This window comes from Ambystoma mexicanum, chromosome 6p (genome assembly GCF_040938575.1).
Source record: "Ambystoma mexicanum isolate Mex_15411 chromosome 6p, UKY_AmexF1_1, whole genome shotgun sequence".
Lineage (NCBI taxonomy): Eukaryota > Metazoa > Chordata > Amphibia > Caudata > Ambystomatidae > Ambystoma > Ambystoma mexicanum.
In genome coordinates, this window is record NC_090935.1 from 1,160,257,286 (window position 1) to 1,160,269,600 (window position 12,315).

A 12,315-nucleotide genomic window follows, 5' to 3' on the forward strand; every position below is an offset into this window, starting at 1 on the left:
TCCTCTCTAGAGGAATTAATTCTCGTTTGGGGAATTCCTAACTAAACTCTCATAACCAGCTATTGCTTGGATAAATGACAACGTGCTAGGAGTCCACATGTCAGCTTCAGCATGTGCACCTAACTAAGACCATGCGGACACTAAACATCTGAAGTAACTCTCAGGTTTAAAGTGTGTCTGTTAATTCCCGGTGTTGTAGCTGCAACCTCACGTGACCATGTTCACATAGCCTCATTATTTGACTGGTACTACCATCACCCAGCAACACCCTCCTTACAAATCACTGCCAACCTTTACGTTTGTCAAAATTAAAACTATTTAACAGCAATATTTCAGTACAGCTGTAGATGAATTTAAGACAATGTTGTTCTATGCGATTCAATGTTTAGCATTGTGCCAAGCACAGAATAGTATGTCAACCCATATTTTCACACAGCAACATAAGGCCAAACATATAGTAAAGAATTGAATGACCAATATTCCCTGAAAGTCCAAAACCAATTAAGTGTAATAAGCTTGAAGTCAAGATCTGCGTAACCTATGTTACAGTCAGACTGACATACAGGTCCAACCATCACTCCTCAGCAGTATATCCAATGAGGTTTATTCATTTGCCAATAATCTCCATTGAATGGTCCAACGATTCTCTACCGTACGCCGGAGTGAGAGCGTGGACTTCTAGAAATACTTCCACATCACTCACTTTGACGACAGAAGGTGCTTTACTCCAAACCGGAGCTTGCTTGTGCTGTTGCCTGAAATCAGAACAAAAGCAAATGGGTAGGCTTTCCAACGGCAAACAGATAAATTGATAAAAGTTGCCTCTTTTGTGAACTTTTGTTCACAATTTGTCAGTCCTGATGTATAATGGACCAGTTTTTCTTGATTACATGTTTAATGAGATTACTGTGTGGGTTGTACGTAGTCATTCATGTTATTTTGTCAGATTGGTCCTTCTTGTTTTGTAATGGGTATCTGTGTGTTTTACTGGCTCTTTTGTAAGCATCCCATATAGTGTTCTTGGGGTATCCCCTGTCTCTGAATTTGTTCTGCAATCTAATGGCTTCTTGTGTAAAATCACCATGAACTGTGCAATTGCGCTTATAACGTAGAAACTGGCCATATGGAACGGATTGTCTTTGGTTTTCTGGTTGGAAACTTTTTCGTGTGCAATAGAGTATTCCTATCAGTGGGCTTGGAGTAGATTTTTGTTTGTAACCGGTTCTAATCATTCCAAAACATAAGGTCTAGGAATGAATAACTATTGTTGTCAAAATACATAGTAAACCGGATATGAGGTTTGCAGGAATTTAACCAATCTACAGAGTTAGATAGTTCATCAGGTGTACCTTCCCAGATCATGAAAACATTGTCAATTAATATTTTCCCTAATGGAATGTGTTTGCTATATGGATGGGCGGCTGAGTTAAAGCTTCTTTTGTATGGATCCATATACAAATTCACAATGCTAGGTGTGAAAGTGACTCCTATGCATGTCCATTTAACCAGGTGGTAGAGTTTGGTATTGAAAGATGTTTTTGGCCATAGTAATTTCTGTGAGATGTAGTAAGAACTCAGTTGGCACTCTGTGGTTCCTATTTTTGATCTAGGACAAACTTCACTATCTCAATGGCTTCTTTCCATGGGATATGATATGGCATTTATAACGTGCCTATACACAATTGTTTCAAGGCGAGACAAGGGAGGGGGAACAGATGGAAGACAGAGACAATGATCTAATTATGCCTGGTGACATTGAGATCGCGCAAGGAAAGGGGAAAAGTGCGAGTGGGAGGGAAGGGGGCAGTGCAGTACATGGGATTGACAGTAAAAATAAATAGAATAAATAAAAGCAATAAGTAAAAAGTGCGGCCAGCTGGTGACAAGTGCAAGGGAAAGTGCAGACATCGGGTGTCAAGTGCTGGTGGTGGGCTGTATGGATACAGAAAGTAGTCACCAAGTGTGGGAGTTGCCAGGGAGGCAATGCAAGTATGCAACTGGCGGGGGAGGGGACCTGGGCCCGAGATCAGAGGTAGCCAGGTGACAAGTGCAGTTTCAGCTAGTCACACTTTTTAACTCCTACAGCATACACCTTCATGGTGTCCATAATGACAATGCCATCGCTCTTCTCAACTGGTTTAATGGTGATTTAACAGTCAAACTGAGGGCTTTGATTGCACGTTTTTCTTCTTTGTTGATGCTAGATTTAGTGGTTATTTATTCTTCTCTTATTTGTCAATCTCTGTCCAAATATGATTTTCAAATGTCCGTATCTCAGGGGACATGTTATCAGTGGAGGGGTAGAAGGTAGAGTGTGGTTTAAAGCCAGAATGTGTATCTTCTTCTCCATGTTCATGGTTCTTAAAACAGTATTCTAGTCTTATTTTGCGTAGGAACTGGCATATTTGCATTCTTAGTTGGGAATGTTGGTCTGATAAGTGGGCACAAAGGATAAGCCTTTTTTCATGAGATGTCATAGTCCTTCTCTTCGATTTCTTCCTACCACATTGTTGCTGTGACGATTAGTATTGTGACTCTTGAAAGAAGCTTGGTTTCAGATTTTCTCTGTTGAAATTCCTAGTAGCTTAGGTTTGTCCAATTTCTGATGGAGTGTGTCCCTTCAAAATGTATACTTTTTCTGAATTATCTCATGAATTAATTGTTAGGCATCTCCGATTATCAGGTTCTCCAAAAAATGTCTTGTCAATTTTGTCTAATTCCTGGGTGTACTTGGCTGTTAGGTATTGGGCTCTTTCTACTATTGGGATTACCCTGTCCCGTGAATATCTATTGCCCACACCACTAACTTGATTTCCAAATTGGGGATCCAGAAAGAATACCCTTTGGATGTTTTTAACCTGTAAGGCTATGGGAATAATTGGACCTTTTAGGCACTGGAAAATTATTTTACCATGCATCTCGGTTCTTATGATCTTTTTCCTGAATTTTAATGTGTTATCAGTGTTGTCCTGGTTTGTATTGAATTGGAAGTGGAGGATTCCCCCCAAAGTCTGCTGCACTGGAACAACTTGTTTCAAACCCAAAATTTATGTGAATGAGCAGTGCTCCCAATCACCTAAACATGACCTCCATTGACTCATGTATGAAACCGTAACAATCTCTTGCACCGTGATCCCTTTCTCCTCCATCATTGGTTGTCTTTACTTTTTCTGCAAAAAGGGTTTCTGTGTCTTCAAACAAGGATGCATAAACCAAGGATATGATGAACAGGTTGCTCTTATAAACCTGTTGTCCCATTGCCTTTACAGTTATTCTCCAGATGATCTGTAAGTGTGTTCAGTCTTATATATTGACTCAATAGTTTAATTTATGTTATTTAATACTGTTACAGTTTGCAATCAAACTTTTCAAACATAGACTTATGAACTTAATTTAAAAACAAAATATTTAAATTTTAACCCAATTTCTGTAGTTATCAAAAGTTATTATTCCACCTAATTTGCCTTCAATGTTACACCATAATCTATCTAGTTCTAAAGTTGCTTTGTTTTGATTGAGACGGAGTTGTGTATGACTCTCCATAGGTGCTTTAAATGTAAAACTTCAATTAATAATACATAATAGATTACAAATGTAAAACTTCACACACTGTTAATACATGACTTGCATCTTCATGCAAATGTTTCAGTTTGCTGCAAACTCTGCAATATCTATGTTCACAATGGCTGCCATAACAAGGTCTATATACTGCCAACGTGGGGATTACATTAATCCGTATTTGCATGAAGATTCTCCTGTGTTTAGCAAATGGAAATTGTACCAGATACCTTTGCAGTTAGAGGGAGCTAAGGAATAATGCAAAGACATCAGACAATGAATTCAGACTCAGTACATGCTGTTGACATTTGCACCAATCCCACACTTTTGCTTTTTGAGTAAAATCATATTTGTGTCAAGTAATTCTTACATCAATTGAGTGTCAATCATATATCGACTCAATGATTTTATTACCTATTGTGTTTTTAGTGCTGTTAAGCACTTTTCCACCCTCATGAATATGGATAGGGTTTCACAACAGTCTTTCCAGAAAAGGAACCAACAGCTTTGCTTCCTTAGAAGTTCTAAATTATTTTGATGGACTACTCACTCAGAATTCAGCATGTTTCTATTGCCAAATGCCTGTAAAAACTGTTTCGCAATGCTTTGAATCTCTTAGCATGTTTGTTGCTAAATGTAGGCAAGCATCACGTTTTAGGCACTTGTAGAAATGTCCTCTAGTGTAAATACCTTTTCTGTCTTGTTCTTTGAACTGTCACTACCAAAGACTGCATGCGAAACCCTGTCTGTATTTGTGTGGGTGGAGCAGGGTTAATCTTTTGAATTTCACCAGCTTGTACCAAAAATTGTTCCTTTTGATAAGTATGTAGATATTTGTGAAACCCCAACATGTAACCTTTTCTTCATTCAGCAAATAGTGTAATATGTATATAACTGAGATAAGTCAGTCATACACAGTGCATACAACACAACTGCAATTTAAAGCAACTTGTGCAAAAATAACAATTACTTGACTCTTATTTTCTCATAGTTTGAAACAGATGGAGCAGGATGACATAGACTTGGAGGAAGAAGAACGGTGTGTGAATGCAAAGATAAAAGACATAAATGTTCAGAAGGCCAAGCTGGTAGTTGAACTCATGCAGCTGATAAAGGTACATCTCATTGATTGATTTTGCACAACCTTAATTAACAGAATGTAATGTTTTTAAAGTGTAGTTTCAAATGTGTATGTTTGGGTTCAGGTTTTTAGTTTCAAGGCAATAATTTTATCTTTAGTTTTTCATAACTGCCGACCTGCTGTTTGTAATCAGTATTTTTTGTCTGATCCAAATGTACCCGAATATTTAAAACGATGATAATCATGGATACACAGCCAAAATGATGAGTGATTTTTAGGGTGCGGGTGTGGATAGTGAATGTGCGAGAGAGTGAGGAAAGAAAACCGCAAGGTCTAAAAAGTCAGGTTCTCTATATATCATTTACTGTACTTGAGAGTGACATTTGGATCTATCGTTCTTATTTTCTTTGTGTTTTTTTTTATCCCCATACCTGGTTTTTCCTTGCCACATATCACTATGAAATACCCCTGATATGGCAATGCTAGACGCTGTCCACCATTTCGCCACCAGGTGTATCCTCGTCATTCAACATGGCCTGCATAAAATGCTCTGTAAAGAGTGTACACCCAGGAGTCTTGGTTTCAAGTAGGTACATTTTCGTTCGGGGCACCCATCATTGTCAGAGCATTGGTGGATCAGAGGAATGGATCACATCCGGATTTCCGAGTCTACATGGATATCCTACTGCACAATCTTTTCTCAGAAACTTTCATCGGAGCACATAGTGTAGGTAGACCACCAACTGAAACATTATGCTTTCTCGACCCGGCACATATCGCTACAGTATCAGTGGAGCACGCTACGCACCATTACTTCAGTTACTTTTTTTTCATGCACTCTCAGAATCCATCTTTGGAATTTTTTGCTGCAACATTAGGACCGTGTCCTAAGCCTTAGAGGTTTAAATGATGCATGAACTGCGCCTCCAAAATGTTCACAACCTAATTACTGTATTTGTGTTTGGTATATCGGGGTAAAGCAATGCAGGTCCTGCCAATAAATGAACCCCAAGGCCCTCAAGGAGCAGGCTGCCAAAGTGACGGTATGTCGTCTCCCTTTGAAATCACGGGCCTCATCTCTCCCGAAGTCTTCAGAGGTGGAAACGGAAGTGCCTACCCCAGAGAAACTTGATTAAGGAGAGAGTAGGAGGCATAGGATGAGGAAGAAGAGCTTGCAGCCCTGCAGTGAGCTGCACCTTTTGCCCTCCTGTAAAAAGAAGAGGTGGCAGCACAGACTAACTACGGTTGAAAGTTAGGATTCTTCAAAATCTCGACGCAGTAAGGCATCCCTTCCTTCTAAGCATGCATCTTGAGAGGAGTGGGAGGAATTTAAGAATCAAGATTTTAGCTATATTCTTGATAGCCATAACCTTGACTGGCATGGCTTTGAAGTCCTGTTATACCCACTTTTGAGGTATGTGAAGTTATTCTTAACATGTTCTAGCAGTGCCCGTCACGTGAGGCAATATTCAGCATACTATGGCTGTATTTGGCATGTGAAGCTTAGCAAATCTAAGATGACTACAGCTGGCCATGTGAGACAGAATTGACATGACATAAAACAGTGCTCCTGGCCTGTGACCGTTCTGCTGCATGTGCCCCAGTATTTGATGACTGCACCCATTACATGTTTGGGCAGAACTATAGTACTGTCCATTTTAGTACCATTTATTACTTTATAAATCCTACAGTTGTAGTATTTCTCTTCCTTTAATGCCAGAGGGAATATGGCATCTCTACCTGCAACGTCAGTGTCAAATGTCATTTGATGTCACTTCCTTTGATGTCATTTGCTTTGTGTTGTCACATCTGCTACCGCTGTCATTTTGGTGAATTGACGTCCCTGAGTGTGCTTCAATTACTTTTCTGGAATGCCCTTTTGTTCCTCCACCTGAGCTTCAGCTAGAAGAGAAAAGCGTATTCTACATTTAAGACCTGCTTCTCCCGTTGCTGCCAAGGGGGAATTTCAAACTGTGGATGTCCTCTTCCTGTGGCACTGCACCAGCAGCACTGGTGCTGGAGTTTAGTCGAAGGCTAGTGAGTCTGCTCATAGCCTTCCTGCTGGCAGCTGCTTTAAAACCACTGCTGCCTTTTCCCACAAGCACAGCTGTGTTGTAAACTGCCAATACAGACATATTTTTTGTGGCCTCCTCTCATCATTTGATAACATAATGTAATGCAAGGTATCACTGCCTAACAGTAGGGTTGTGGATTGGGACCTTTTTTATTAAATGCAGTTTTTATTTTGTTTTCACAGTAATTGAGAAATCAAAAGAACAACCACCTACCCTTCCCACAAATACCATTCTAGCCTATTCCCAGCCCCTAAGGGTACATTGCATCACCTTTTTCCATTACACATTTTTCATTATAATTTGTTATTTTCCAGAGCACATACAACACATTTTCTATAATCACATATATACTTAATTTGAAATCTGAGACATTTTGTATTCAACATCTTTTGTGGCATATCTTCCCTTCACTGTTGCGCATCTTGAGACCTCTGCCTCTCCTCCCATCAACTTCTAAAATCATTGCAAATCAAAAAGAATATGTGGTTTTATCCATTGGGGGCATATCGATTCTCTATAGTCTATTGTTAAAAACAAAGCTGTGGCCTCCGTTTTGTGGTGAATGTTACCCAACTCATTTAGATCTATAGAGATTTTCTATGGCCATCAAATGCCATAGCTTGTTCCACCAAAGGTTAATGTGTTGCGCTTGAGGCCTCTGCCACGTAACTCTTCTACTCCAGGATGGGGTCTGGCATGGATTCACATGCTACTGAATATTCCCCCATTATTAGGCTGGGAATCATCGGTAAAAGAAAAAAGTTTCACTTTCACTTGCAAACAGTATTTCTCCTTTAAACCAATCACTGTCCTCTGGGTCATACTGCCCCCATCCAGTGACAGTCCTCTCCCTAAGCCCCTCCTATGGCAGCCATCTTCAGATTTTTTCAGCCCGCTTCATTGTTGGTAGTCCTCGAGTTTGCTCTGCAAGCTACTTCTACGTTTTTCGTGTTTTTTCACAGAAAAAGTTTCTATTTTTTTCCCCGAAAGAGCCAGTGTGCTTTTCTCTCCCTCTGCCGACAGCAGGGATCATTTGTCCTTGAATTACAGTGCCCCTCAAGGGTGAATATATGCCTACTTTGCGTCCTCCGACCATGACGGAGAAGGAAGGAAGATCCCTCTTCAAGCACTGCACCAAGTGCGGGGTACGGAAAGTGTTTGTGGAGGACAAGCACTTGCAATGCCTCTACTGTCTTCATCCGCACCGCAAGGAAGGAGAGTGTGAGATCTGCCTCGGCTTACCCAAGAAGATGAAGGATAGGCACTGTAGACTGGTGGCGTTGTCCCAGCAGGGTCATGACTCACCCAGGACCAGACGGTCCAAAGAGCGGGGTTCTAAGTCCTTTAAGGGCTCCTCATCCGTGGGGGGGGCCGAGACGAGGGTGCGATCAACATCACCATCCGTCACAAAGACTGAGTGAAACCAGTAAGCCAGGGGAAGGGAGTCCTTTCCCCTGGCAGCATTTCTATTGGAAGAGAACATACTTTTGGACACTGTTCAAGAAGCAGAAGAAAGGAGCCATTCTGCTGAAGAACGTACTTTATCTTAGTTTATCTTTTAGTTGTGTGCGGGATAGAGATAGGTTGTGACACAGGAGAGTGGAAATTAATTTGACGGACATTGTTATTGTTTTAGTATTCGTTTTGAGGCAGGGAAACCCCTCTTAGAAGATAGGGATAGTGAGGACCTTTTCTATGAACTAATACAAGTCTATAACCGAAATCATGCCACCTTTGTGTCTGGCTCCTTCTTCGGCACCCTTACAATACCTGGTACTTGACTTGGAAGCATCACCATTTGTACAGCCAAATGTCCCTTTCCACAAGATCATTGCTAAAGTGGTCCAATCTTTAGCTCTGTATGCTCCCTCCTGGTTTGTGGTGCAGTACGAGTTAACGTTTAACCCTGCGTTTGCAGATCCTGTTAGTTCCTGCTATAGACACATTTCTGAAGAAGTTTAGACTGCAACCTTCTGAACTGGGGTTTTTGTTTAATCACCATCCACCCCTGAGAGTCTGGTGGTGTAGTCCCCTCCAGCGGCATTGAAAGCATCTACATTCTACATTCCACATTCCCTTCTGTTCCTCTGGATAGTGGAGAGCAAGAAGCTTGTTGACATGGGTCGAAAGGACTTCGTTTTGGGCAGCCTAGCGCTGGTGGCCATCATTACAGTCTATGCACTTGTAAAATCATTACTTATGCACTGTTGAAACTGGCAAACTGCCTATATGTCAGATGAGGGATGGTTTCACGCATCTCATGGTTGACGGCAAAGAGGGATGCATCAAAGACTTTGCAGTAAGGCCTGGACACAGCTGATTGTATGGAACAGACTTTATTCTCTGCATGTATTCATGGCTAGGAATGTAGGGGTGTGACCCGGATGTGCCGGTGAAATTTCTGTATATCTTAGACTGTTAGTGTATTTTGCTCCAAAGTCAATGAGTCACTGGGACAGTTAAGTGTCGAAAGCCACTGCAAAATCGCTTGTGCTGCTGGTGCACCAACCGGTTGATGCAACATCCTTTCTTTTTCAAAGTGTGTTCCTCACTTCAGCAAAATCATCTCAGCCGATATCCCTGTCGGACAGAGGCAGAGGGGTTCAAAGAGGACAGATTGCTGCCACCACAGTGCCTGCATCTTCAACCAAATGGCTCTATGGAAATCTTGCTTCATTCCACTCCAATGGGACAGGGGGTTTTGGGGCGTTAAGGGGTGTGTCCCTGCATGCCGGAGGATGGCATTTCACTACTGTGGATGCCTAAGTTCTGCAGGACATGTCGCAGGGTTACGGGCTACCTTTACTATGGCGCCCTCCTACATAGTTTAGCACACAAAAACAGATATGGAGCATATATAGATACATCAGTCGTTTTGTCTTGAATTCAATCTATTGTACCACTACCCCTACACAGAAGCACACCCTGTCCCTATCTGGGGATGCTAGCCTTAGGTCATCGGTGGTGCGCCACCTATCAAACAGAAAACAGGGAGAAAAGCTATCCCTATCTACACAATCCTATATAGCATGCATAGTACATAATGTTAAAACAGTTATAAAACACTGCTGCAGTTGCCCATCCTCAATAGAGAGAGATGAATGTAATCTCATCATATAATACTCTGGACATTTCAACGGGGACTATTTGTACGGAAACCAAGCCTTTTTTATTCACTCACAATGAAGTGTGTACAGGTAATGTGAGGTGAGGGCTAACTGTTAGCTAAAATGCTGTGCCAAGCCACAGCTTCGACATTCTTGTTTCAAGTAACTCGCTACTCCAGTCCTTAGGCCGTTATTAGGTGTTGATTAAAACAAGCCGTATTCAAATTCCTTTGTGTATATCGGCACTGGGAATAGTCGACCGGTTTCGATGACTCAATTTATTGGGGTCATCTTCTTCAGGACCAATAGTTTGTCTACCAAAGTCAATCACTGTCACCCATCATAGAAGATCTGGCAGCCATTCCGTGACATAGAAGAAAGTTAATATTTTGTTAACCTAGGTGTCGTGGTGTGAACGTTTATTTATATACAAGGCTGTAACTGCCACATAGCAAATTTCACAAAACCAGCTCTTGTCGTAACTGACATCTACCATTTCTACATTGGGGTTCTCACCCACCTCACAGGAGAGCACATCGTTATTACCTCATCATCAGTTCATGTAAGTCAAATTTGTAATTTAAAACCATGTCAGAGCAACTGAGATGTACCTTAAGGCCCAGGTGTGGCCTCGAAAGGCGCGGGCCTGCCGGAAGCGGGAGCTGCTTTTTCCCCTTTAAAGCGCGTCTCGCTGTTACAGGGAAAGAGGGAACAAAATGTTTGGCTTGAGTCTGGAGATCACATCCGATTTCATTTATAATCTATGCTCGTAGTAGGAGCCGACATGCTGAATGGCGGAGCACACCATAGTATACACTGCCCATCTGTAAACGCTGGTCGCCTACGTTGTTTAGTCTGACCACGTTTCGAGGACAGGGGCGTGTGCGGCCGGAATGCTATTATGTCCCTCACCTCCAGCGAGGTATCCACCTACTCTGTTAATGTCTCTTGGGTTTTGCTTACCTCGTCAGAGCCGTTCATCTTGCTCTCGATGGATGGCTGCTGTGTTCAACTAGCACGGCTTGTGAATGGAGTTGCTAAGCAACACCAATCTTGCGCTGGCCACATTACGTCCCAACTAGGGGCGTGGTCCAGCCCGGAACCATTCTGGCATACTATGCGTGGCCATATTGGAATGGTCTGTCATTGCATTTCATCCTCTGCCAGATCTACATGTTATGGAAACACTCTCCTGTATAGTGTGATCTAAGCAGCTCCCATTTAGTTCAAAACCATTTAATAGTCCTGCGACTGCATGAATATGTTCTTCATTTGAAATTCAGCAAAACATGTTGTTTGGAGCACAACTCTATCATGCAATGTATATTTGTTCCCAGCATCCCTTTGCTTTTCATATGTATCCAAGACTGATTGTATTTGTCAGTCACACTGCGCACTGCAGTTAGGTGGGAGGGGGAGGGTATAGGCCTGTCCTCTGTAATCAGGTTGCATGGTCACATTATCCGACCATAGTGCCTAATTGTTCTTATTTCTATTTCATGACCTCTAGATCATGCCATTGAATGGCTTCATTAAGGCTGTTCCGGCAGGTGTTTAAGCAGAAAATCCATCGTTCTCATTTCAGAAGCAAATTGGCGAAGATGCCCTCCAGCGTGGGGGGGTCTATCTTCTCAAGTACTTTCCATTTGAAATCTTCCACATTGTGGCCCATGGCGACACCATGTGGTACCATTTGTGCTGTTAGTTTCGAAGTTCTAATGCATGATTTGTGTTCAATTAGCCTTTTATTAACGGGTCTTGCTGTCATACCTGCATAATGCAATGAGCACAGGCAGGTTAACAGATATACCACCCGCGTGCTGTTGCAGTTTGATAACGAACTCTGTTGCAACAGTGTCTTCCATCCAATATCAATATTGGTGCTGTGACTTGTTAGTGCTCACATCGTGCACTTTCCACAAGGGGCATGTCCAGCTAGTGGGATATGTCCCCCATAGTATCTGTTGTGTGGATCTCTCATTGTCTTGGTCAGTGTTTTCAGAGACGGCGTGAACAAGACAGTCCATCAGGTTTTGTCTCCGTTTAATGGCAAAGGCTGGCTGAACCATGGTGCTAGAGCCAGTGTTGAGAATCCGCCAGAGTGTCCTTATTCCTTTTTTTAACACATTAAAAAGTGGTGAATAACTAAAAAAGGCAGTAATGTTTTCTCAGACTTCTGTTTTGGGATGTTGTTGTAGGATGATGTCTCTAGGGATACTCCTAGCTCTTTTACATGTAGTATTCACAATCTTTTCTGCATATCCTCTCTGCGCCCGTTGTACATTATCATCATCCACTCTTTCACTACCTCTTGCACCCATGTGCTTTCCTTTTGGAAGAGGCCAGTGTGCTCCTGGCAAAGGCAGCTTCTGAGCCTGTGTCTGCCATGGAGAGGGACTTAGTAGTAACAGTGAAAGACTGGCGTCTGCATCCTATCTTGGATCTGCAGCTTTTGAACAAACGTCTGTGTAAGAAATTAAAGGTCACGCTCACC

General features: G+C 42.0%; 1 protein-coding gene across 1 annotated transcript in view; it reads left to right on the plus strand.

The window, feature by feature from the left end:
• SMC5 (structural maintenance of chromosomes 5) overlaps positions 1-12,315 on the plus strand; it is a 1,384,551-nt gene that overhangs the window by 953,052 nt on the left and 419,184 nt on the right. Inside the window, exon 16 of the mRNA XM_069625793.1 lies at positions 4,550-4,673. Coding sequence (XP_069481894.1) covers positions 4,550-4,673 — 124 coding nt within the window. The remainder of the gene's footprint in view (positions 1-4,549; positions 4,674-12,315) is intronic.